Genomic DNA, 26,871 nt, shown 5'->3' with positions numbered 1-26,871 from the left:
CAAAGCGGTTTGACTGGTTCTGAACACACAGGATCCTCCTATGGATCAACTAGGTATTTACTCAGAGAAAGAACCCGGACATAAATGCTATAGCAGCTTTGTTTGAAATGGTCTTATCCCATAAAATATTATTCTTATTTGTGCTGGGAGTGGACCTCCATTGGGTTTTTTGCTCCAGGCTAGTGCTCTACCACTTGAACCACCCCCTAAGTGTGGTATTTTGCTGGTTAACTGGAAATGTGTATCTCACAGAACTTTCCTGCCTGGACTATCCTCAAACCTCCATCCTCAGATCTCAGCCTCCTGAATGGCCAGGATTAAAGGTGTGAGCCACCAGTGCCAGGCTCCATGGACTAATATTTGTTGAGAAGGAATGGGCCAGGGTATACTCAGCGATAGAGGGTTTGCCTAGCATTTGTGTAGCCCTGGGTTCTATTTCCAGTACTAAAAACAAAACAAACAAACAAACAAACAAAAACAGGGCAATGATCTGATTGGATTTCAAAGTATTATGCTGGGTGGGGAGAGGGGAGGAGCCAAACTTGAAAGTAATCTACAGTGAGTCATTAATAACATTCTTGAAATGACAGAATTATAGAGAGAGGAGAACAGATGTATGATTCAGGGGCAGGAGAGGTGTGAGGTTGCTGGAGGGAATTTCTTTGGAGTAAGGGAATACTTTGTGTTCTAGTCGAGATGGTGGTAATAGAAATAGAAATCTGTGCAGTAATAAAAGCCCGGCTTAGTGGTTTGTGCCTGCAGCATGTATCAGCACTTAGGAAGTTAAAACAGAGGATTGAGAGTTTAAGGTCAGTCTGGGCTACATAGACTCTGTCATGAAAAAAAAAATTAAAAAATAAAAGATACAGAACTATACACTAACCAAAGTGATCATAGGTAAAATACAGAGAACCCGAGTAAGGTCAGTTCTTTAATTGTAATAATATCATTTCCTGCTTTTTAATGTGCTATAGTTGTGTAGGATGCTACACAAGGTGATTTGGACATTTTATTTTTTGCCAGTCCCAGGGCTTAAACTCAGGCCCTAGATGCGGTCTCTGAACTTCTTTTGCTCAGGGCTAGTATTCTGCCACTTGATCCATAGCTCTACATCTGGCCTTTTGGTGGTTAATTGGAAGAAGTGTTTCAAGGACTTTCCTGCCCAAGAGGGCTTCAAACCACAATTCCCCAGTCTCCCAAGTAGCTAGGATTGCAGGTGTGAACCACCAGTACCTGGCTCTGATCTTCTATCTTGCCCAGATTTGGACCTAGACAACAATCCACCCATTTTAGGTTCCCCTCTGCAACTGGGATGACAGGCCTGCCATCACACCCAGTCTCTTCAGGGAATTTTCTGCCACAGTTGCTCTGGAAACATGATCTTCTCAATCCAGTCTCCCAAATGGTTAGTATTAGAAGCATGAGCCACCAGCACCCAGCAAGAACTGCCATCATTATATATAGACCATCTTTTTTTTTTTTTTTTTGGCCAGTCCTGGGGCTTAAACTCAGGACCTGAACTCTGTCCTTGGGCTTTTCAAGGCTAGAGCTCTACCACTTGAGCCACAGCACCACTTCCGGCTCTTTCTATGTATTTGATACTGAGGAATTAAACCCAGGTCTTCGTGCATATTAGGCAAGCTCTCTACCACTAGACTAAACTTCCGGCCCCTATAGAGCATGTTTGAATCCACTACAAGGTAGGTGTCTGTCCCCCAGGCCTCTACTTCTTTCAGGTGGCAGCCATGACCAGTGAGTGCCACTGGGTACCTCCATTCTGAACCAGGCTTGTTCCCACACTCAGGTCTCTTCCTGTGGATAGGAGAGTCTCAAAGATACAACCTTCTCTACCTTAACCTATTTCCTGTGGCTAAACCACAGACTGGGTAATTTACACAGAACACAGTTTTGTCTGGCTTCCAGTTCTGGAGGCTGGGAAGTCCAGAGTTCAGCCCCAGCCTCTGACGAGGGCTTAGTTCTTTATCATAGCAGGCAGGACAGAGGGTGGGTCCCACTTACTCACTTCCTCTTATTGCCCACTTCACATACCATCAATATTAGTTCAAGGATTAAGTTTCTAACATGTGAAATTTAGGGGAGCCAGGCACCCCTGGTTCACCTGTAATCCTAGTAGCTAAGGAGGCTGAGAGCTGAGGATCATGGTTCAAAGCCAGCTAGGGCACAAAAGTCCTTGAGACTCTTAGCAAGAATTAACCACCAGAAAACTGGAAGTGGCCCTGTGGCTCAAGGGGTAGAGCAATAGCCTTGAGCTGAAGAGCTCAGGAACAGAGCCCAGACTCAGAATTCAAGCCCTCCTACCGACAAAAAAAAAAGTGTGAAGTCCTGAGTTCAAGCACATGCACATACACACACACACACAGAAAAGAAAAAAGTCCAATCATAGCACACTATAAGCTTCGACCCCTGTCCTTTCTGCCTCACTTATTCCCCCTTGACACTAATCTCCCCTAGATCAAAGGTCTAGAATTGTCTCTGAGACCTCCATGTATCCCAAGAGCAAGATGCAATTGCTGTTTTTAACAACTTTATTGATGTATAATTGCCATGCAATAAACTACACAGTTTAGTGGAAATACTTGCTATGTTTGTTGTCATTTGGGTTTGAATCCAATCTTCTTTCTCAGCTTGGCTGTGCTCCACCACTTGAGTCATGCCTCCAGCCCAGACTTTTGTTGGTTAATTGGAAGTGGAGTCTCTTGTTTGACTTTTCTGCCCAGGGTGTCTTTGAACCCCAATCTTCTAAGTCTCAGCTTACTGAGTAGCTTGCTTACAGGTATGAAACAGCCACATCCAGCTGAATAAAGTTGGTTTTTTTGTTGTTGGTTTTCACTCCAGATGTGGGGCTTGAACTCAGGACTTGGGTGCTATCCCTGATATATTTTGCTTAGGGCTAAGGCTCTACCATATCAAGCCACTGTGCCACTCTGGTTTTCTGGTAGTTATTTGGAGATAAGAGTCTCAAGGATTTTCTTGCCCTGGCTGGATTCAAATCAGCATCCTTGGCTCTGTCTTCTGGGTCACTAGGATTATAGATGTGAGCCACCGGTGTCTGGTTTAATAAATTTGTTCTGACATCGAAGAAATCATTACTATAGTCAGGCTAATGAACATAACCAACATCCCAAAATGTGTCCTCAAGCACCTCGGTCCCTTTCCTATCCTTTCCATTGATCAGTCCTCTCAGGCAGCCACAGACCTGCTTTCTGTCACTAGAGAAGTCTGTTCATATACTACTTTTTTTTTTTTGTGCCAGTTCTGGGGCTTGAACTCAGGGCCTAGGCACTGTCCCGGAGCTGCTTTTGCTCAAGGTCCACATTCTACTACATGAGCCACAGCACCACTTGTGCACTTGCGGTTCTTTCTGTTTATGTGGAACTGAGGACTTGAACCCAGGGCTTCATGCATGCTAGGCAAGTCCTGAACCACTAAGCCGCTACCACCCCACCCCTTGAGCCACAGCACCACTTCCAGTTCTCTGGAGGTTCATTGGAGATAAGTCTCCCGGACTTCAGTGCCCGGGCTGGCTTTGAACCGCCATCCTCACCTCTCAGCCTCCTGAGTAGCTCGGATGACAGTCCTGGGACTTGAACTCGGGGCCTGGGCGCTGCTCCTGCGTCCCCTTCCCAGCCCCATGGGCCTCACTCCTGCATGGCCTTTTAACTCAAGACTATGGCAAATCGCTACCCGCTCCACTTCCGGCCTTTTGGTAGCTGCTGGACAGGGGGCTCACACCTGGCACCTTAGCTCCTCAGGAGACTGGGATCTGAGGATCCAAGCGTCAGGCCAGCCCGGGCAGCAGAGGCCGGAAGGGGCTGGGGACAGGGCTCAGCCCCGAGTCTCACCCCCTTCCCTGCTGGCTCTGCCCCCCCTCTGCTCCCTCACGCGCAGGTTCCTGGCGAGCCCCCCCCCCCCCCCGGCCTGGTGTCTCCCGGCCCCTGCACCAGCTCGGGCTCGCTTAGACCTCCCTCGGCCCCGACGCCCGGATTCACGTCTGAAGACGGGACCCCAGTGTGCGGGGACCCCGGCGGGCGTCCGGCCCGGAGGGAGACGTCAGTGCCCACCGACGGCCAGCCCGGCACGAGGATGGCCCGGGAGGCGATGCTGACCTCGGCCGGCCGGGGCGGTGCCTCCCGGGCCGGTGGGCAGGGGTCGCCCCCGCTCCGTCCCCGTCCCGCTCCGCCCCGCCCGCCCGCGGCTGCCGCAGCCCCGGCAAATCTCGGCCCCGCGCCGGGAGCGGCGAGGACAGCTGCGGCCCCGGAGCCCCCGCCGGAGCCCCGCGCGGGGTGCGGCGCCCGCCCTGCAACTCGAGCCGCCCCTGGTTAAAAATACCCCCGCCCCGCCCCGCCGAGCGCCCGGGTCCCCGCCGAGCCCCCGCCCCGCCCCGCCGAGCGCCCGTGTCCCCGCCGCGGCGCCCGTGTCCCCGCCGAGCCCCCGCCCCGCCCCGCCGAGCGCCCGGGTCCCCGCCGAGCCCCCGCCCCGCCCCGGCGCCCGTGTCCCCGCCGAGACCCCGCCCCGCCCCGCCGAGCGCCCGTGTCCCCGCCGCGGCGCCCGTGTCCCCGCCGAGCCCCCGCCCCGCCCCGGCGCGCGCCCGCCCTCCCCGGGGACGCCGCGGAACGTGGCCTCGCGCGGAGCTGGCCCCGCGCCCGCGGGGGAGGGCCGGGCGACTCCGGCGGGGAGAGATAGTCCCCGACGGCGCCCGCGATAAGGCCGGCGTAGGCGCGGGGCGCGGGGCGGGCGGCGGAGGAGGGGCGGAGGGCGGAGGGCGGAGGGCGGGCGGGGCGGGAGGAGCCCTCTTCCTGGTTGGGCCCTGCCCGGCGCAGCCACCCGGGAAGCCGGCCGCGGGGACCGCAGCTCCCCCGTCCCCCCCCAGGTAAGGAGTTTTGGGGTCCGCGGGCGGGGCCGCCCCAGATCCACCCCCTCCTCCCGGTCCTGCGCGGGTCGGGGGGCCGCGGGGCCCGGGCGCCCGCCCCAGCCTGCGCCCTCCGCCGCCGGCCGCCGCCCAGCGCCCCCGCCCCTGCCCCGAGCCCCGCTCCGATCCCCGGGCGGCGGGCGGGAGGGTGGCCGGCCGGCCGAGCACGGGGTCCCCAGCACGCCCGCCCTCCCGTCCGTCCCCAGCATGGCGGAGGAGATCATCACGCCCGTGTACTGCACCGGAGTGTCCGCCCAAGTGCAGAAGCAGCGGGCCAAGGAGCTGGGGCTGGGCCGCCACGAGCACGCCATCAAGTACCTGGGCCAGGACTACGAGCAGCTGCGGGCGCGCTGCCTGCAGAGCGGGGCCCTGTTCCGGGACGAGGTCTTCCCGCCCGTGCCGCAGAGCCTGGGCTTCAAGGAGCTGGGGCCTGCCTCCTCCAAGACCCACGGCGTCAAGTGGAAGCGCCCCACGGTGAAGGGGGCCGGGGGAGAGGGGCCCCGGGGGGAGGGAGCTGGGTGAGAGGGGGACCTCGGGGGGAGAGGGGCCAGGGATGAGGGGGGCCATGGGGGAGGGGGGCCGGGGTGAGATGGGGGACCCCGGAGTGAGGGGGCCCCGAGGTGAGAAGGGGGCCCCGGGGAGACCCCGGGGGGAGAGGGGTGCCCAGGGGGAGAGGGTCCGCGCCCCGGGCGCGCGGGGCAGGCCAGCCCCGGGTGCCAGCGGGTCGGGGCGGTCGGGGCCACGTCGTCCAGGCCCGGTCTCGGGGTCGGGGCCCGCGGGTCTGGCGTCCTCTAGTCCTCGTCTCTGCTCTCGCAGGAGCTGCTGTCAAACCCGCAGTTCATCGTGGATGGAGCCACGCGCACGGACATCTGCCAGGGCGCGCTGGGTAGGAGGGACCCCTCCCCGCCGGAGCTCCGTCCCTGCCCTGTCCCCGTCCCTGTCCTGTCCCCGTCCCTGTCCTGTCCCCGTCCCCGGCACCGCCCCGCCAGCCGCGCCCTCCCGCGAGCCCGGGCAGGCTCGGCCACGGCCCGGTGCTGGTTCACCCGGATTCCTGGGGGGCGCCCCGCCCCGGGAGCCCCGGTGCCCGCTCCCCTCCCCAGCCCCGCTGACACGGCCCGGTGCCTGCCGCAGGGGACTGCTGGCTCCTGGCCGCCATCGCCTCCCTCACGCTGAACGACACCCTCCTGCACCGGGTGGTTCCCCACGGCCAGAGCTTCCAAGATGGCTACGCGGGCATCTTCCACTTCCAGGTGACCCTGGCTCCCCGGCCACGCCCAGGGCCCCCCCTCCTCCCCGAGGCGTTTGACCTCGGTGCCATCTGTGGCCTGTCATGCGCGAAGGGCTCGGCAGGTATTTGGCAGCCTTCCTGGATGGTATCCTGTCCAGGAGAAGGGGCTTGAAAGAGTAAAAGCAAACAAACAGCCCCACTCCTGTGTTGGACTCTGAGGGGCAATTCTTTCAGCCCAGGCCTCAGTTTCCCCACTGGAGAATGACGCGTTCCCGGGAGGGGGGGTGCCGGGGCCAAGCATGTCGCTCTGTTCTCCATTTGCCCCACCCGTCCTCTCTGCTGCGCTCCGCACCCCCTGACCCAGAGAAGGAACCTGGGCTGTGCCTGTGTAAGCCAGCTTTTCCTCACACTGGGGACAGAGCCCATTTCTTGTCACACTCGTGAATTCTCAATGAGCTGGTGTTGAGGGACACATCCTAGCAGCTCTGGGTAAGGCCCTCCTTCCCTGGTGGTTCCAGCCCTGCCCTGAGGGCCCGTGGATTTGTGGATCAGTGGATCCGAAGCGCGGAAGCGCGGAGGCCCCTTGGCGCAGCCCCTTGGCGCAGCCCAGCTCTAGCCCGCAGGGGCGCCGGCTGTGCCTCCCCTCTCCCCGCCCCCCTCTCTCCTTCCTCCAATCCAGTCCCCTCTGGCTTCTGATTGGGGACCGGAGCTCCTGGCCCTCCTCTGTCCCTCATTGTCTGGGACAATACTTGGAACTGCCCGAGCCCCACCCCTCCTTCCACCCCAGATTGCAGGAATTGCCAGAAGCAGCCCGCCCATCTAGGGGTGGGATTGCCACATTTTCATTCCACACTTAATAAATCCCACTAACCCCCCACGTCCAGGTCCAAAATGGGGAGGCAGGCGCTTGGTTTTGGGGGTGACCCCACGCCCGGGGCTTTCCACCATTTTACCCGCAAAGGCAATTAGGTGTTTCCCTGCTGAGCCAGAGGTCAGCTTTCCATCGCTGACCTTGTTTGACTTTCCAGTGAAGAAAGCGCCGCTGCTTCTTGTAACGGTTAGGGAAACTGAGGCTCAGAGGAGAAAACTGGCCAAGGGTTATGTATCCAGGCCTGTGCAGCACACACGGATGCCAGGGCATTTATAGAATAATATTCTAGTATGTTCATATAACCTACCCTCCTTATTCTGTATACTTTATTTCTATTATTTTTTGTGACATACGCGGGCTGGAACTCAGAGCCTGCTGCTCTTGCTTAGATTTTTCACCTAAGGCTAGTAGTGCTCTACCACTTGAGCACAGCGCCTCCACCTCTGGGTTTTTCTTGGTTAACTAGAGATAAGATTCTTACAGACATGGCTGTCCAGGCTGGCTTCCAACCTTGATGTCAGCCTCCTGACTAGCTAGATTGACAGCTTTTCTTCTTCCTCCTCGTCTTCCTCCTCCTCCTTCTCTTTCTCTTCCTCTTCCTTCTTCTAAGCCAGTCCTGGGCCTGAGCACTTCCTTGGACTTTCTCAAGACAAGACTTCTCCCACTTGAGCCACAGCATCACTTCCAGCTTCTTCCATATATGTGGTACCCGGGTCTCTGTGCGTGCTAGGCAAGCACTCTTCCACTAGGCCAGACTTGCAGCCTGGGTGGACAGTTTTGAGCTGCCTGATGCTTTCTTTACTCTTGAATGTTTCCCAGGTGACGCTATCATACTTGATGCACGTGGAGTACAGATGCCGTTTTCTCTTCAACGTTTGAAGCCCATTAGGGGTCAAACGCAGGACTGCAGAGCGGGGGACAGAGTGCTGACGGCAGGATGCCCCCCTCTAGTGTAAATGGTGATCAGGTGTGACACAGGGCTGAGCGGCCCTCGGCGCTCCTCACCACACCCCTCCCTGCAGCTGTGGCAGTTTGGGGAGTGGATCGACGTGGTCGTGGATGACCTGCTGCCCACCAAGGACGGGAAGCTGGTGTTCGTGCACTCTGCCCAAGGCAACGAGTTCTGGAGTGCCCTGCTGGAGAAGGCCTATGCCAAGTGAGAAGGGCGCAGGGGACAGAGGCCCCTCCCTTCTGTGGGCGGGGGCTCCTGGCTCTCTTACCTGGTCCCGCTTGATGCCACAGCCCTGACCCGGAGCTGCCCGCAGGGTGAACGGCAGCTACGAGGCCCTGTCGGGCGGCAGCACCTCAGAGGGCTTTGAGGACTTCACAGGCGGAGTCACCGAGTGGTACGAGCTGCGCAAGGCGCCCAGCGACCTCTACCAGATCATCCTCAAGGCGCTGGAGCGAGGCTCCCTCCTGGGCTGCTCCATCGACGTGAGTGTCCACGCCTGGCCCTGGCCGCGCCTGCCGTCCAGTCCCATTCTCCCGGGATCCCAAGTCTCCTCCTCCCCCTCCCCCTCAGCACCACCTCTGGATGCGTCTCCAGTCTGGTCCTGCTCTTCCACCCTCTGTCCTCCATGCTCAGGGCTAGTCCTCTTCCCCCTTTCCTCTTCCTTTCTCCAAACCCCAGGCCTCAGCTCCACTCTGCACTTAGGGTGCTCCCTTCCCACCTTCTTCCTATTGCCTCTCTCCCAGCCTTCTAGCTTGCTCTCTTGCCCTCTCCTAGCCTAGCCACTTCCTGTCTTCATTCCAGGCCCACTCTTGTCTGTCCCTCCGTTTCTACCATCTCCACACCTGCACAGTCACCCCCAAATCACTGACATCCTTGGCTCTACCTCCTTCCCCCTTTTCTGTTGGTCTGCATTCTGCTTCCCTCCACACCGAGTATGCTTGGGAAATGCGTGCCTGGAGGGGTGTGTGTGTGTGTGTGCGCGCGTGCGCACACGTGCACACTCCTAGCCAGTAGTAGTGTTGGTGGGGGTGTCTGGGCCTCCCCCTGACACCAGTCGTAGCCCCACTTGCAGGACTGCGTCCATGGTGAGAATGGAGAGATGGGATTAGGACTTGTCTGTCATACCCAACAGCTGCTGGATGAGCGAGGGTGGGGGATGGGAGAGCAGCTTGCCCAGGCCTAGGGGTGTGCTTCAGGCGGGGGAGGCGCCCAGCTCCCCCCAGCCTCCCAGCACAGTGCCCACATGTGTCTGCAGATCTCCAGTGTCCTGGATATGGAAGCCATCACGTTTAAGAAACTGGTGAAGGGCCATGCGTACTCCGTGACTGGGGCCCAGCAGGTACGGCCCTGAGTGAGGCCCCTCTCTGCTGCTTCCACAGGGCGGTTCCTACCTCCTGGCCTTTCCTTGCCTCACTGGCATCTGACCATGGGAGGTGTTTGTGACCCAGTCCCAGCACCTCATCTGTCCCCAGGGACACCCATCCTGGTGCTTATCTACACAAGCTAACCGACGGACGGGCATTTGAGGGCGCGGGTGCCTCCCAGCCCCTGGGTCATGCTGGCAGGGAAGGGGTGTCAGAACACGTGCAGAAGCTAGAGCTGTCGGGTGCTTTGGGGAACAGGTGAACTACCAGGGCCAGATGGTGAGCCTGATCCGGATGCGGAACCCCTGGGGCGAGGTGGAGTGGACAGGAGCCTGGAGCGATGGGTGAGGGACACCTGCTGGCACGGGTGGGGAGGCTGAGGAGCTCCTAGGTGTGCCCGAGACTCAGCATTAACCAGGGAGCTGACTAGGCTCGGGGGGCACAGCCCTGACAAAGCACAGGCCAGGGGGGTCCCTCGGGCACCTCGCCCATCCAGACAGGGGAAGCCCGGGTCTGGGATCTGGGAGTGGGCTCAGAGCCTGTCTCCTAACCCAGGGCATGGTCAAGACGAGCCAGGGTGGATGGGCCCAGCAGCCCAGTGCCCTCCAGCCCTGGCCGTGCCCTGCTCCCACAGCTCTTCCGAGTGGAATAATGTGGACCCCTATGAACGGGAACGACTGAGGATCAAGATGGAAGATGGGGAGTTCTGGTGAGCAGCCCCTCTTCCATATGGCCCCCCCCGCCCCCCGCTTCCTCCTTCTTTCCTACTGTACCTCTTTCTTTTCCTCCTGTTCCTTCATCTTGTACTAGGGTTTGAACCCAGGGCCTGGTCCATTCTACCTCTCAATTCATGCCCTTTAGTCTTTCCTTCCTCCCTTCTTCTCTTTCCTTCTTTCTTTCCCTCCCTCCCTCCCTTTCTAGCTGTATTGTCCTAGAACTTGGACTCAGGGTCTGAGTACTATCCCCAAACTTTTTCGCTCAAAGCTAGTGCTCTACCACTTGAGCCACAGCTCTACTTCTGGCTTTTTTGGTGGTTCACTGGAAATGTATCTCATGGATTTTGCTGTCCAGGTTGGCTTTGAACTGTGATCCTTAGATCTCAGTCTTCTGAGTAGTTAGGATTCTAGCCCCTGCGGTACCTGCTTTGGACATCAGGTTTGTTTTTTTAAATATTATTTTGATTTTATAGTTAGTCTTACTTTTTTAAAAAGTAGTTCTTATTAGCACTACTATATACTACATACACTAGCTACATACTGGAGACTTGCATTGTGACGTTGTATAAATTGTATGCACAAATATATACATAAATGTATACAATGTATTTCAATCAACCAATCCCCACCTCCCTGTTCTCTTTCTTCCTCTTCTGAATACAATTTCAAGACGTTTCTTTGTATTACACTCATACTTGCTGATAATCTGTTTAAATAATATCTATCCACTTTCATCCTGGTTAGGGCAACTAGTTCCCTCCCCCCCCCCCCAAAAAAAAAACAGCCAACTTCTCCACACCATTCTTCTCTTGATCTGGACTTGAACACATGATCCTCCTTCCTCTGCCTCCCTAATAGCTGGGATTGCAGATGCCCATCCCCACACCTAGACCTTCTGAGGGGCTCCCTCTCTCCTGTGTACCCCAGACCCACCCCATGCCTGGGAAGTGGGGCCCAGCAGTGTGCTTTGACCCCCACCCCCAGGATGTCCTTTCGAGATTTCATGCGAGAGTTCACACGCCTGGAGATCTGCAACCTGACGCCGGATGCACTCAAGAGCCGCACAATCCGGAACTGGAACACCACGCTGTATGAGGGTACCTGGCGGCGGGGGAGCACGGCCGGCGGCTGCCGGAACTACCCAGGTGACCTGAGCCCCTGGGCTCGCACATGGGTCGGGTTCGGGGCCCTGGCCACCTGGCTGTGTCCTCACCTGTGGCTGGTGTGTTTACTCTGTATGTGTGTCAGTCCTGGGGCTTGAACGCAGAGCCTTGAGCTTTCAGGCTGGTGTTCTGTCACTTGAGCCATACCTTTGCTTCTGGATGATTTTTTTTTTTTTTGGCTATTTAATTGGAAACAATCGTCTCTAGGATTTATCTGTCCAGGCTGGCTTCAAACTGAGATCCCCAAGTCTCAGCCTCCTATCTGGGATTTCAGGTGTGACCCACCAACATCTGCCTCATAGCTGGTGTCTCAGATTTACTTTGAGGACTAAATAGGAAATGTCCTTGTCAGTGCTAAACTGCCCCTCTGGGGCCTGAACCCAGGTGGTCATCAGGAAGCCATCTTGCCACCATCTAACCCTGGGAGCTCCGCGTGCCCTGAGCTCTTCCCGTGTCCGCACACTTCATCCCTGTCCTTCCCTTGCCTTTCTCTAGGCCTCTCAGGGCCGATGTACCACTGTCCACCGCCTGGCCTCTTTGTTCCCGAAGCTTTTCCTCTAATTAGTTCCGCTGCTCTGCTGGGTCACTGGGGCTGGCCTCCCAGCCACTGCTCACCTGGCCTTACGTCATCGTGGAACCCGCCCCTGCTGGCTTCTTGCCCTCTCCTCTCACTTCCAGCTGTTTCAGCTCCCCTCAATCCAGGTGTCATCCTCCTGGAACCCTCCTATTTTATGTTTGTGTGTGCATGCATGTGCGTTTGTACGTGCCAGTCAGATTACAGCTTGAACTCAGGGCCTGGGCACTGTCCCTGAGCTGTGTTGCTCAAGGCTAGCACTCTACCACTTTGAGCCACAGTGCCCCTTCCAGTTTTCTTGTGGTTAACTGGAGATAGGAATCCTAGGGACTTTCCTGTCCCAGCTGTCTTCAAACCAGAATCCTCAAATCTCAGCCTCCTTAGTACAGTCTTGAGCCACCGGCACCCAGCTCAAGGCTGGTGCTCTGTGACTTGAGTCGCAGCTCTACTTCAGGCATTTTAGTGGTTAATTGGAGATAAGACTTTCCTGCCTGGCTGACTTTGAGCCACAATCCTCAGCTCTCCAGCTTCCTGAGTAGGATTACAGTTATGAGCCACAGCGCCTGCTCTGTCATCTGTTAAACCTCTCTGCATACTGGTACACTGTCATCATCTCCCCTGTGCCTTCTCCCTCCCCCTGCAGGACTCTTCCTTTTTTTTTTTTTTTTTTGCTAGTCCTGGGCCTTGAACTCAGGTCCTGAGCACTGCCCTTGGGCTTTTTATGGCTAGGGCTCTACCACTTGAGCCACAGCACACTTCTGGATCGAACCCAGGTCTTTGTGCATGCTAGCCAAGCACTTTACCACTAGGCCAAACTCCTGCCCAAGACTCTTCATCTTTAGCTTGTTCCTATAAACACAGTTTCCTGGCCCTCCGCTCCCTGTGTCTGCCACTCAGCACAAACCGCAACATTCCAGTGTTGACTGGCTCAGAACCGTCCATGAGGCTGGAGAGGAATCACGCAACTGAGTCGCTGTTTTCCCTGTAACCTTTGCAGCCACAAACCTGGAATGAGCACATTAGCCATCCCTCGCCATTCTATTCCCAACTGTCTCCTTTGTCACCACCATCTGAGCTGCTGGCCCTTCCACTCCACAGGAAATAGAGACTTCACAGGACACCACATGTCCATCTCCAGATCCCATCTGTCCACTCCACCTGTGCACACCTGCGCCTCTCTTTCCGGGGCTCCTACCATGTGCTGAGTCTCAATCTCTTCCCCCGTTTTTGGTGACAGTACTATGGCTTGAATTCAAGGCTTGGGTGCTACCCCCTGAGTTGTTGTTTGTTTGTTTGTTTGTTTTTGTCAGTAATAAGGCTTGAACTCTGGGCCTGGCCACTGTCCCTGAGCTCTTCAGCTCAAACTACCCCCCTACCCCTGGAGCCATAGCGCCACTTCTGGTTTTCTAGGGGTTAATTGGAGATAACAGTCTCACAAACTTTAGTGCCCAGGCTGGCTTTGAACCACAATCCTCAGATTTCAGCCACCTGAGTAGCTAGAATGACAGGCATGAGCCACTGCGCCCAGCTATCCCTGAGTTTCTTGTTCAAGGCTAGCACTCTACCACTTGAACCACTGCTCTACTTCTGGCTTTTTGCTCATAATTGGAGATAAGAGTCTTCACTTCTTGTCTGTTTGGGGCGGCTTTGAACTGTGATCCTTAGATCTCAGTCTCCTGAGTAGCTAGGACTCAGGTGTGAACCACCAGCGCTTGACTGATTGTCCCTTCTGCTGAAGTATGTTGCTCCCCTGTCCTTTGCGTCTTCCTCCTGTGTCATGATGGAAAAATCCCCTGTCTTCACGTGACCTCCTCACCCCACTTCTCCACTACTGCTCCCCTTCAAAGCAGAATTGCTCAGGAATTGCCACATGGCCCATTTCCTTCCTGGCCACTTTGACCTTGCCAGGTCAGCCACCGCTGTGCTCCTCATGCAGTTTCCTGCTCTGTGCTCCACTCTCTGTGTGGAAGCCTTTCCACCTGCACCTGTCCCCTTCAGTTCTGCTCCCGTGTCCAGTGAGCGCTTTCCCCGGTCCCCTGACCACCGAGGCTGCAGGGCCAGCTCCGTCCCACACTGCCTGTGGATTTGCCTGTGGGGGTGGCATGTCCTGTCTGTCCTGTCTCTAGGTCTCTCCTGACAGCAATGCATTAATTGTTGCTATTTCACAGGCTGAATTCCTTCAGGAATCTCAGCACTGTGACTCACGCCTATAAGCCTCACTACTCTGGAGGCTGAGATGGTGAGGATCAAGGTAAAAGTCCAGCCTGCCTAACAAATCTGAGACACTTTTATCTCCAGTTAACCGGCAAAAAGCCAGAACTGGAGTAGTGGCTTAAAGGGTATAGCTGTGAGTAGAAAAGAATCGACTAAGATATCCTAAGTTTAAGTCCTAGTATTAGTATAAAAAAGTCTCATAGCTATTCTGGTCCTTTATTTTTCCCTATGAGAGAAAAAAAAAAAGACTTTGAGGGCTAGACATGTGTCCTAGTGACAGAGCGCATAACCACACATGCATGAGGGCAAGGGTTCAATCCCCAGCATCACCAGAAACAAACACCACTAAACATGCAATCTGTGGACGAATATGAGGAGAGTGGGCATCGTTAAAACATTGAGTCATTTATTTTGGTCTTTAATATCGTTCAATAGTATATTAACTTTTATTGTAAAAACCATCTGTGACTTATTCCTGGGTATACAGTCATTGATACTGTAAATATAGTTTGAATATCCCATATATGGGGTTGGAAGTGGGGCCTAGTAGCAAAGTGCTTGCCTAGCATGCATGAAGACCAGTGTTCAATTCCTCGGTAACACATACATAGAAAAAAGCCGGAAGTGGTGCTGTGGCTCAAGTGACAGACTGCTAGCCTTGAGCAGAAAAGCCCAAGGGCAGTGCTTAGCCCCTGAGTTCAAGCCCCAGGAGCCTAGCATATGTGAAGCCCTTTGTATCACATATACATCAAGTAGAACACTAGCCTTGAGAAAGCTCAAGGACAGTGCCCAGGCCCTGAGTTCAAGCCCCTGGGGTGGGGGGGGTAGGGTTGTGGGGATGACTCCCAGACTCTCCTGCCTGGGCTGGCTTGAACCATGATTCTCAGATCTCAGCCTACTGCCTGGCCGCAGTTGGTCTTCTAAATGTAATTTTTGTATTCAGCAAGTTTGTTATACTATTCTTAAGTTTACTTATTTATCTACATTATCTTTGGTTCACTAACCGATTCTAGGGTAGGATAGGATCTATAAGTAAGGGAAGATTTGTCCATTCTTTTCTTTTTTTGCCGGTCCTGGGCTTGAACTCAGGGCCTGGGAGCTGTGCCTGATCTTTTCTACTTAAGGCTAGTGTTCTACCACTTTGGTCACAGCTCCACCTCCTTTTGATAATTTTGGTAATTAATTAGAAATAAGAGTTTTATAGACTTTTCTGCCTGGGCTGGCTTCAAGTTACAATCCTCAGATCTCAGCCTTCTGAACAGCTAGGATTGCAAACTACTAGCGCCTCAAATAACTTTGTTTTAGAGGTGATATACAGCAGGGTTACCTTTATATACATCAGGAAATAAGTACATTTCCTTTCACACAGTGTCGTCTGCTCCCTCATTCTCTTCCATTCCCTCCCTCCATCTCTACCCATGAGTTACATAGTTCACTTTCAACAATGTCCAGTGTGCTGTACTGCTGCACTTTGGCACTCTTTTTTCTGATTTTGTGCCCAACCGTGTCACAGATATGCATGTGAATACACGGTACATATGGGTAAAGAATACAGAGTCAGAGCTGGGAGCATAGCCTAGTGGTAGAGTGCTTACCTAGCATGCATGAAGCTCTGGGTTCGTTTCCTAAGTACCACGTACTCAGAAAAGGCTGGAAGTAGCGCTGTGGCTCAAGTGGCAGAGTGCTAGCCTTGAGTAAAAAGTGTCCAAGGACAGTGCTCAGGCCCTGAGTTCAAGCCCCAGGACTGGCAAAAAAAGAATAGTCATCAGAAACAGAAAATATATTTATATATATATATATATATATATATATATGACGTTTGTTTCCATATCTCTGAACTAGCTACCCAAGTTCATGAGTAAGATTTGCCTGTTACCTTCTTTTTTCATATGGATCAAACTGGTTTGGTACACTATATTGTAGACTTGATTGGAAGATGTCGGCTGCTTTACTGAGTTTACACACAGTGGAAACAGTTCCTTGCCTGAAAGTTTGGTAGAACTTGTCTGTTAAGCCATCAAACCCACTTGTTCCTTTTTTTTTTTTTTTTTTTTGCCAATCCTGGTACTTGAACTCAGGGCCTGAGCACTGTCCTTGGGCTTTCTCAAGGCTAGTGTTCTACCACTTAAGCCTCAGTACCAGAAAAGTGCCTGGCTTTTTCTGAGTATGTGATACCAAGGAATCAAACCCAGGGCTTTGTGCATGTTAGCCAGGCTCCTGGCTCCCCCTCCTTGTTCCTTTATGTGAAGATCACCTCTTGATACTGAATATCTTTTCTCTTTCCCTCTCTTTTTTTTTTTTTTTGCCAGTCGTGGGCTTGAGCTCAGGTCCTGAGCACTGTCCTTGGACTTTCTCAAGGCTAGAGCTCTACCACTTGAGCCTCAGCACCACTTCCAGCTTTTTTCTATGTATGTGGTACCGAGGAATCGAACCCGGGTCTTCATGCATGCTAGGCAAGCACTTTAACCACTAGGCCAAACTCCCGGCCCATCTCTCTTTTTTTTCTGGGGGAGGGGGCGGTTGCTCATGGGGCTTGGACTATGGGCCTGGGCACTGTTCCTGAGCTCTTCAGCTCAAGGCTACCACCCTACTCCTTGAGCCACAGCCCCACTTCCAGTTTGCTAGTGGTTAATTGGAGATAAGAATATCCTGGTCTTTAGTTTCCTGGGCTTTGAACAGAGATCCTCAGATCTCAGCCTCCTAGATAGCTATAATTTCAGGCATGAGTCGCCAGTGCCTGACAAGAACACTGTCTCTCTCTCTGTCTCTCTCTCTCTGTCTCTCTCTCTCTGTCTCTCTCTCTCTGTCTCTGTCTCTCTCTCTCTCTCTCTCTCTCTCTCTCTGTCTCTCTCTGTCTCTTAAATTTCTGTGCCAGTCCTGGTACTAGAATTCAGGGCTTGGTGCTGTCTCTGAGCTTTTGTTTTTGTCAATTGTGGGTCTTGAACTTGGGGTCTGGCTACTGTCTCTGAGCTTCTTTGTACTCAAGACTAGCACTCTACCACTTGAGCCACAGTGCCACTTCCAGTTTTTAAATGATTAATTGGAGATAAGTGTCTTATGGAGACTTTTCTGGCTTCAAATCCCAATCTTCAGATTTGAGCCTCCTGAGTAGCTAGGATTACACGAGAGAGCCACCAGCTCTGGCGTGTCTCTGGTCTTTTTTGCTTGAGACTCTGCATTCTGCCACTCTACCACCCTGGCCACAGATCCACTTCCAACTTTTTGTTGATTAACTGGAAATGAGGGTCTCCAGGACTTTCATGGCCTGGCTGGCTTTGAACTGTGATCCTCAGATCTCAAGCTTCCTGAGTAGCTAGGATTACAGGTGTGACCACCTTCTCCCTCCCCCCTCCTCCTGCCTCCTGCCTCGTCTCCCTCCCCTCTCCTAGCCTTTTTTTTTTTTTTTGGTGCGTCATGGGGCTTGAACTCTGAGCCAGAACACTATCCCTGAGCTCTTCAGCTCAAGGCTACTGCCCTACCACTTGAGCCACAGCACCACTTGTGGTTTTTCTGGTGGATAAGAACCTCATGGACTTTCATGCCCAGGCTGGCTTTGAATCTCAGTCCTCAGGTCTCAGCCTCCCAGTAGCTAGGCCACTGCCCCTGCCCTTTTTTTTTTTTTTTTTTTTTGGGCAGTCCTGGGGTTGGAACTCAGGGCCTGAGCACAGCCCTTAGGCTTTCCTCAAGGCTAGTGCTCTACCACTTGAGCTATAGCATCACGTAGGACTTTTATATGTATGTGGTACTGAGTAATCAAACTCGGGTCCTCGTGCATGCTAGGCAAGCCCTCTACCTCAAGAGTTTCACTGACCTTCCTGCCTGAATTGGCTTCAAACCGTCATCCTCAGATCTCAGCTTCTTGATTTTATTTTTGTTTGTTTTGTTTTAAAGATAGCTTTCTTAAGCCAGCATGGTGGCTCACACCTGTAATCCTAGCTACTCAGGAGGCTGAGATCTGAGGAACAAGTTCAAAGCCAGCCAGGGCACAAAAAGACCTGAGACTCTTATTTCCATTTAACCTCTAGAAAATGAGAAGTGGGGTTTGGCTCAAGGGTAGGATGGTAATCTTGAGCTGAAGAGTTCAGGGACAGTGCCCAGGCCGAGTTCAAGCCCCATGACCCACAAAAAAAAAAAAAATCTTTCTTGAGATTTAATTCACATATGATATGATTTACCCATTAAAATTTTACAGATCAGTGGTATTTATTCTTAGAAAACTGTGCAACCCTCACCATATCAATGTGAGGACATCTCATTCTATCCCCCCCAATACCCTTAATTGTCATATCCCCAGCCTCCGGGAGCCACTAATCTCCTTCCTGTCTCTGAATTTGTGTGCAATAATTCATGTAAGTGGAATTATCTTTTCTTTCTTGTAATGTTTTTGGGGTTTAGTCTTATCATACCATGTATTATTACTTGTGTGTGTGTGTGTGTGTGTGTGTGTTTGTGTGTGTGTGCGCGTGTGTGCGTGTGCGCGTGTTGTATGCTGGTACTGGGACTTGAACTTGTGGCCTCACCTCTCCCTTAGGTTTTCTTTCTTTTTTTTTTTTTGCCAGTCCTGGGCTTGAGCTCAGGGCCTGAGCACTGTCCTTGGACTTTCTCAAGGCTAGAGCTCTACCACTTGAGCCTCAGCACCAACTTCTGGCTTTTTTCTATGTATGTGGTACCAAGGAATCGAACCCGGGTCTTCGTGCATGCTAGGCAAGCACTTTAACCACTAGGCCAAACTCCCGGCCCTCCCTTAGGTTTTCATTCAAGCCTGATGCTCTACCACTTGAGCCACACCTTCAGTTGCAGGTTTTTGCTGGTTGGTTGGAGAACAGTCTTCAGATCTCAGCCTCATGGGCAGCTCAGATTACAGATGGGATCCCCCAGAGCCCAGCAGCTGGATTTGTTTTGTCTTGTTAATTCACATGAGTTGTTCCTGCTTCCCCTCCCCTTGCAGTGTAAGCCCTGGAGGTTCTGGACAAGATTCACAGCTGCTTTCGTGTCACACACAAGATGTGCTCCTCTCCTCGCCTCTAATCTGGGCCTCCCTTTTCTGCAGCCACCTTCTGGGTGAACCCCCAGTTCAAGATCCGCCTAGAAGAGGTAGATGATGAAGACGACTATGGGAGTCGTGAGTCTGGCTGCAGCTTCGTGCTGGCGCTCATGCAGAAGCATCGCCGCCGTGAGCGCCGCTTTGGCCGGGACATGGAGACCATAGGCTTCGCCGTGTATGAGGTGAGCCCTGGGGAGGGCGGCCCGCCCTACAACCTCCGTGTCTGTCCACCAGGGGGCACCAAGGCCTCCCAAGCAGCCCTGAGTGCCCCAGAGGGTCTCACCTGACCTGGGTGGCTCGTCTGACAGTGGCCTGAAGTTCATTGTGAGGCAGGGGGAGGAAGGAAGGCCATTGGTTCCAGGAAGGGAAGGTTCCAGAATTCACCTTTTCCTGTGGGGAAACAGACATTGGGTGGCAGCCCAGATTTCAGTGGGGCTTCAGAAAGAAGTGAGCAAGTGGAGGTGGGGGGAGGGGGGAGGGCACCCACCTGGGGAGTGTGTGCTAATATCTCTAAGTCCTATACTACACTTGAGATGGGGACCGAAATTTGTGGATGGTCCCTGGCTGGGGTCAAAGAAGGCCATTGCCTTGGCCACATTCAGGTCCCCTGGAAGTGGAAGGGTGAGGGGTGAGGGCCTCTGAAGTCCCTGGGCTTCAGGACACTGCCACTGGCCACCCAGCCTCTGTTCTGCTGCTCCGATTCACAGTGCCCTGCCTCTCCCTCCCTCCTCAGGCCACTCCTATGTGAAGACAGGCCTGGGGCATCCTTAGCCTCAAGCCTGAGGTTCTGCCTCCTGTCTTCTTATCCACTTCCTGTAAACCCTGTATAATTATCAGGACAATAAAATAAAAAAGAAAGAACTCAGGGCTGGGGACCAGTGGGCCACATCTGTAAGCCTAGCTACTCAAGAGGCTGACATCCGAAGATCACAATTCAAAGCCAGCCCAGCGGGAAAGTTCATGAGACTCTCCAATTCAATACCCAAAACTGAAAGTGGAGCAAAAGCTCGGAGCCAGTGCCCAGGCCCTGAGTTCAAGTCCCATGACCCACAAGACACACAAAGAACTCAGGACCTTGACCCTGCATTTAACCCAAGTTCACCCCAGGCCAGCCTCCGTGGACAGGCACACATCTGCACTTCTCCCGTCTTTTGCAGGTTCCCCCAGAGGTAGGTGTGGTTCCTGGCTCGCCTGGTTTACCTGCCCTGAGCAGACAGTCCACCGAGCAGAGGGGTGAACCCTGGAGAGTGCTGAGACATCGATTTGCTTTACTGCCTGAAAAGTGTTCTCGGTTGAACTGGGGTTTGAACTCAGGGCCTTGCTCTTGCTGGACAGGCTCTCTGTACCACTTGAGCCTCACACAGCCCAGTCCTCTGACTCGTATCTGGTGGGCAGAGCGGGGAGCGGGAGGATTCCAACACAGCTGTGATGCAGCCCTCTGGCCCCTCCGCTTGGAGTTGGCATCTGGGCCCGGGTTTGGGGTGACTGTCCAGGGGTGGGCACTGCAGCCCTCTGCCTGCTTCCCCCTGCCAGCTGGTGGGCCAGCCGGCTGTGCACTTGAAGCGAGACTTCTTCCTGGCCAACTCCTCCCGGGCGCGCTCGGAGCAGTTCATCAACCTGCGGGAGGTGAGCACCCGCTTCCGCCTGCCTCCCGGCGAGTACGTGGTTGTGCCCTCCACCTTCGAGCCCAACAAGGAAGGCGACTTCGTGCTGCGCTTCTTCTCGGAGAAGAGTGCTGGGACCCAGTGAGTCATGGACAACGCCCTCCATTCCTATCTCCTCCCTGCGGCCCCCAGCCCCAGCCCCCCCTGAACAGCCTCTTTCTCCCCACTCTGCAGGGAGCTGGATGACCAGGTTCAAGCCAACCTTCCTGATGAGGTGTGTTACCCCCTCCTCCCCAGGGACCTGGGTGTCACATCCTCCTCCCTCATAAGCATCATGGAAATAATAGTGTCCAGCCGACCGTGGCCTGGCCTTTTGCAGCTTGCAGAGGTCTTGTGGTGGTGGTGGTGGCGGTGATAGTGAAGGAGGAGAAGGAAGAACATCCCTGAGCCGGCTCTGCTGGGCTGTGCCGTCGAGTTCCTCCCCAGGAACAATGTCAGAGTCCTGTCATCCATCTCTCTCCTTCAGTGGAAAATAAGTTCAGAGAGATTGAGGATGTAGCCCAATGTCCCCCAGCACTGATCCAAACCCTCACCGGCTGTCACTGAGCTAAACCATACCTCTGTCATCTTTGCCTCGGTGGGAGGGGAGCTCTCCATTTTATAGGTTACAGTGGTGAGGCTCCAGCTGGGTACTAGTGGCTCACACCTGTAGTCCTAGCTTCTTAGGAAGCAGAGCTGATGATGGTGGTTCAAAGCTAGCCTAAGTAGGAAAGAACTTGGGACTCTGTGGCTCAAAGGGTAGAGTGCCTGCCTTAAGTGGAAAAAGTTAAGTGAGTCCCTGAGCTCAAGCCCCAATATAGGCATGGAAAAGGAGGAAGAGTGAGGCGCAGAGGTGAAGGTGGATTCCTGCCCCAAGGGCAAGGCCCGGGCGCTCTCCCTCACCTGTCCCCTCCTCTGTGCAGCAAGTGCTTTCTGAAGAGGAGATTGATGAGACCTTCAAGGCCCTGTTCAGGCAACTGGCAGGGGAGGTAGGTCTCGGGGCCTGGCCGGGGGGGTGAGCCTGGGGGGACAACAAGGGCACCCAGCAGCTGCCATCCTCCATCTTCTCCCCAGGACCTGGAGATCAGCGTCAAGGAGCTGCAGACAATCCTCAACAGAATCATTAGCAAACGTGAGGGTCCCCTAATGGCAGCTCTGCACCCCATATGGCCTCTCCCCTGTCCTGCCCCCGCCTGCCCCTCATTTCATAATCCAGGCATTTTCTGTGGCCTGGAGCTCAATCCTGCCAGCTTCTAGCAGAGCCAGCTGCCAGCGTCTTAGTATCATGGAAAAGGTTCTGTTCTTCTTCATCCCGAAGGTGTCCCCCAGGCCAGGCCAAGGGTGTGGAGAGCACAGCACATGAATGCCTTCACCCCTGCACACACACAGCCCCCACCCCCACCCTGGCTATGGCTGGGGACTTGCATGACCCAACCCCCATGCGCCTGCTTCCCTTAGCCCCGAACTTCCCAACTCTGTGGACAAATGCCTTTCTGCCCTTCAGCCAGTCACCCCGCCAGGCCTACGATCTTCCCACCTCATTCCTTTCACTTTGGTTGTTGGGTATTCATGCATCTGGTGGGACCCTATCTTTTTTTTTTTGTCAGTCCTGGGGCTTGAACTCAGGCTCTGGGTACCATCCTTGAGTTGTTTTTGCTCAAGGCTAGCACTCTACCACTTGAGCCACCGTACCACTTTGGGCTTTTTTCTGTGTATGTGTACTGAGGAATTGAACCCAGGGCTTCATGTGTACTAGGCAAGTGCTCCACCACTCAGCCATACTCACGCCTTGGGGCCCTGTCGTGACCACGGAAATACTTCATTGTCTGACAGTGGGTACCAGGGGCTCACACCCGAGGTTTGCGATTTGAAGCCAGCTTGGGAAGGCAAATCCAAGAGACTCTTGTCTCCTGTTAACAAGCAAAAAGCTGGTAGTTGAGTTGTGGTTCAAGTGGTGCCTTGAGTGAAAATGCCATGTGAGGCCCTGAGTTCAAGCACCAGTACCAGCACATGCACACACACATACACACACACAGAGCTCCTACGCAAAATCTGCTGCCAGGGCCTCCCAGCCTGAAAGCAGGGACAGGAGGCCCAGTGGGCTGAGGTCTTAGAACTTCTCTTTCTTGCAGACAAAGACCTGCGGACCAAAGGCTTCAGCATGGAGTCATGCCGCAGTATGGTCAACCTCATGGACGTATCCTTTCTTCTGTGTTTGTCTGCTGGTGGGTCTGGGGACTGAAGGCTTTCATGGATAAACTGACCTAGGGACAAAGCCAGGGTGGGCTATAGATGCATCTGGGCCTTGTGTTCAAATACATGGAACATCTTGTTGTTCAGGAAGGGAAACTGAGGCCTTGTGTCTTGTGGAAGGTAGAGCAAGTCCTGGCCTGGCAGACTGTGAGGCTGGAATTGTTTCTGCCCTCTCCATTCCTGGCCCCTGCTCTGCACCCGGAGCAGAGAACACAGGTTGTAGGAGGCCCAACCTCACCTGTCCCGTTCCTGCTTCTCACCTCTGCTCCCATTGATCCCCCCTCACACACTCGTCCCAGCTGTGGTGTTACCTTCTTAACCTCCTCCACCCAGCGTGATGGCAACGGGAAGCTGGGCCTGGTAGAGTTCAACATCCTGTGGAACCGCATCCGGAATTACCTGGTGGGTGGAGTCACAGCGGGCCCCTCCCCTGCCAGATGCAGGCCCCAGATGGCCACCTTAGCGCTGCCTCTCTACATGCCACCCCCTCCCACTTCTGAGCCCACCTTTCCCAGTAAATGCCCCCTTTGCGGGCTGCTCCCCTCTGGCTGAGTCAGCCAGGCCCTCACCCTCTGCTCCCCACCACGCCAGTCCATCTTCCGGAAGTTCGACCTGGACAAGTCGGGAAGCATGAGTGCCTACGAGATGCGGATGGCCATAGAGTCTGCAGGTGAGGCTCCCAGGTGGATGGCGTCTTGGGGACCTGCTCTGATCCTGTGCCTCAGGCTGAATCCTGAGCAGCTGCCCTGGCCAGTGACCACTTACTCGGCTGCCGTAATGGCCATCTCTGGCCTTTTTCCATAGTCCCAGAGCTAAGGCTGTGCTTCAGAGCCAGGCTTCTCCCACGCTGGGCTGTTTTAGCATGGAGCCAGGGCATCTGAAATAACACCCAGACCCCTTGGCCCTCTGCAGCCAGTTTCTGATTCCTAGGCTAGACCCGCTACACTTGCTGTGGGACTGACCCTCACTTGTCCAGCTTGCTCCTGGCCCTGCCAGGAGGGCGCATGCTCTTCTCTCTGGAGAATGGGCCTTCGTATCCAGCATGGATACTCCAGCTGGAGCTCCTATTCTCTCCCTGCCGACGCTCGCTGGCTTTCCACGCAGGCTTCAAGCTCAACAAGAAGCTGTACGAGCTCATCATCACCCGCTACTCGGAGCCCGACCTGGCCGTGGACTTCGACAACTTCGTGTGCTGCTTGGTGCGGCTGGAGACCATGTTCCGTGAGTGTCCGCTCGCCGGGGCCTTGTGTCCACCAGGGGCCGAGGTCTCTACCCCAAGGGGAGGCCTTTCAGGATAGTTTGGGGTGCAGTTCTGGCCAGACGTGGAGTACATCAGAAACTCTGAGTTCCTCTTTTCTTGAACACGCAGGGTTTTTCAAAACGCTGGACACAGATCTGGATGGAGTCGTGACCTTCGACCTGTTTAAGGTGAGGCTCTCCCTCCACCTGGCGAAAGAGTCTGAGGTGTTATTTTCTTTTATTCCCTTTCCTTCCCCCCACCTCCTTTCCCTTCCTTCCTTCCTTCCTTCCTTCCTTCCTTCCTTCCTTCCTTCCTTCTTTCCTTCCTTCCTTCTTTCCTTCCTTCCTTCCTTTTCTTTCTTTGTTGTGTTGTTGACCTGGGGCTTGAACTCAGGGCCTGAGAACTGACCCTGAGCTTTTTTCACTAAAGGTTAACTCACTACCACCTTGAGCTGTATCAAGACATTGGGTTTTCCAGTTTTGTTTTGTTTTCCTAGTCCTGGGGCTTGAACTTACGGCCTGCACACTGTCTCTGAGCTTCTTTTGCTCTAAGCTAGCACTTTGGCCACAGCGCTACTTCTGGCTCTTTCTGTTTATGTGATACTGAGGAATCAAACCCAGAGCTTCATGCATGCTACCCCTAAGCCACCTTCGCAGATAAGAGTCTCACAGACTTTCCTGCTCGGGCTGGCTTCATACCATGATCCTCAGATCTCGGCCTCCTGAGTAGCTAGGAGGAAGGCTTGAGCCTCTGGTACCCAGCCTGTCTGTTCTTTTCTCTTTGAGTGTGTGTGTGTACGTGTGTGTACTTGGGGCCTTGTCCTGTCAGGCCGGGTCTGGGAGTCCTCTGGGAGCTAGGTCTCCTGGTGCAGTGGTTCAGAAAGCATCCACCTGCCAGGCTTCCTCAAGTATGGGAATGAATGAGTGCCATTTGTGCTCTGCTCACTCTGGACTCTGGACTCTGGCTCTGGGTAGAGACTGGGCCTGCGGTGGCCATTTCTGCTGTCCCCAGCTGACCTGTCTCTCCTCCCCCTGCAGTGGTTACAGCTGACCATGTTTGCATGAGGCGGGGCTTGGCCCCCTCCTTGCTGCACCCCTCCTTTTCCTCATCTGCCAAGCCACAACTTCCTGCCAAGCCACGCCAGGCCACACCAGCTGCAAGTGCCTTCCTTGGAGCAAGAAGGTGTCCTCATTCTCCAGTCCCCGGTCTTCTGGGCTGCCATATTGACGTGCTCAGGGCTGAGCTGTGTGGCCCTCGCTGACCCTCTGGTCATGGGCTCAGGATGGACTCATGGTGGTCAAAGCAGGGAGACAGATTTCTGCTTATTCCTGCTTCAGGCCTACTTGGGTCAGAGTGGGGCCCCCTCTCCAACATCTTGATGCACCCCCTGTCACTCCATAGCCCCCCCCATACCCCATCCTGGCCTTACCTGCAAACTTTATAACCACTAGCTCTGCACATCCTGCTCCAGATGTGTGAGCCCCTCCCTGCTCTTGAGGAATCCCGCCCCCCCCCCCGTAGGGGGACTGAGATCGCCTGTGCCTTCTTGTGCAAAAGCCAATGCCCTCTCTGCTCTGCAGCACCCCTCAGCCTCTGTGCCCCCCTGTGCCCAGCAGGAGCTGTCCAGCCCGTGAGTGCTCAGGCATTCTCCTCTCCTCCTCTCCTTGTTTTTTATATCATGATTTTAAAAGGGACTCTTTGGGGACTGGTATACTGATGATGGGGTGCCAGAGGAGTGGGATAGGGAGGTCCCACGTTTCCATGCAGAGGAGCCCCAAATAATAAAGGGAAAAGGCCTCACATCTGTCTCCGGAGTGTGATTATCCTAAACCAAGCCTTGTGCCAATGGAAAGCTCATGTTCGCCCTGCTGGAGGCTGGACGTTTGAGTAGCGCGATCTCTGAAACCAGGGCCCGCGGACAGGGACAGGGCAGCGCTCTGGAGGCTCCAGGCGGCTCACCCACTGGGGGCCTCTACCTCCTCCCCTCATCTGACAAACAAGGCGCCAGCTGAAACCCAACCCCTTCTTAGCACAAACCTGACCCCCCAGGGAGCTCCCCACAACACAGAGCCTCCTTCAGCTCCTCTGGCAGTGTGGGGTGCCCTAGGGCCCACACATCTGCTGCTTACATAAACCACGCTGGCCACTCTGATCTTGGCTGTTCTCGCCTAAGATAAGGGAGGGTTGACGTGGGACAAGGAGGAGAGCCAAGACAGTGATCAGGGCACAGGTGGCAGCTGAGGGAGCTGGGCGGGGGGGGCGGGGGGGCTGCCCGAGCTGCTACAATGTGGAGAGGGAAGTAGGGGGCCCCTAGTCTGAAGCCTACTCTGGCACTCTACCACTTGAGACACAGCACCACTTTTGTTTCGGTGGTTAACTGGAGAAGCTCGTGGGCTTTCCTGCCCAGGCTGCTTTTCAGCTGCAACCCCTAGGTCCCAGCATTCTAAATAGCGAATTTTAGAGTTACCTGCGAGGTCCAGTCTCTGGCTTGGCCTGGAGCAGAGAAGGGCAAGCAGCCACTGTCATTGGCCCTGTCCTCCTGCACACTACCCCCAGCCCCCACCACATCTCTGCACCACGGCTCAGGCTGTGCCCGGGAGCCTCATAGAACTGGTGACTGCTTAGGCTGAATCGGGGGCTCCTGAGTCATGGCCTACAGAGGCAACGGAAAGGGACCCA

The 26,871-nt window shown here is 54.6% G+C and overlaps 1 protein-coding gene across 1 annotated transcript; it reads left to right on the top strand.

The window, feature by feature from the left end:
- Positions 1 to 4,785: 4,785 nt before the first annotated feature.
- On the top strand, positions 4,786 to 25,992 carry Capn1 (calpain 1). The gene is made up of 22 exons (XM_090347404.1): positions 4,786 to 4,891; positions 5,137 to 5,404; positions 5,747 to 5,816; positions 6,062 to 6,180; positions 8,052 to 8,185; positions 8,295 to 8,463; positions 9,237 to 9,320; positions 9,604 to 9,689; positions 9,980 to 10,054; positions 11,046 to 11,206; positions 19,063 to 19,238; positions 20,214 to 20,225; positions 20,590 to 20,801; positions 20,895 to 20,934; positions 21,623 to 21,688; positions 21,774 to 21,831; positions 22,832 to 22,896; positions 23,286 to 23,354; positions 23,544 to 23,622; positions 24,057 to 24,173; positions 24,322 to 24,380; positions 25,230 to 25,992. The coding sequence occupies exons 2-22, from the start codon at positions 5,138 to 5,140 to the stop codon at positions 25,254 to 25,256; spliced, it is 2,145 nt and encodes a 714-aa protein (XP_090203530.1). The 5' UTR covers positions 4,786 to 4,891; position 5,137; the 3' UTR covers positions 25,257 to 25,992.
- Positions 25,993 to 26,871: the final 879 nt, after the last annotated feature.

This window comes from Megascapheus bottae, chromosome 16 (genome assembly GCF_031878675.1).
Source record: "Megascapheus bottae isolate mThoBot1 chromosome 16, mThoBot2.hap1, whole genome shotgun sequence".
Lineage (NCBI taxonomy): Eukaryota > Metazoa > Chordata > Mammalia > Rodentia > Geomyidae > Megascapheus > Megascapheus bottae.
The sequence above is the reverse complement of the archived record's forward strand: the minus strand, read 5'-3'. Positions and strand labels throughout refer to the sequence as shown.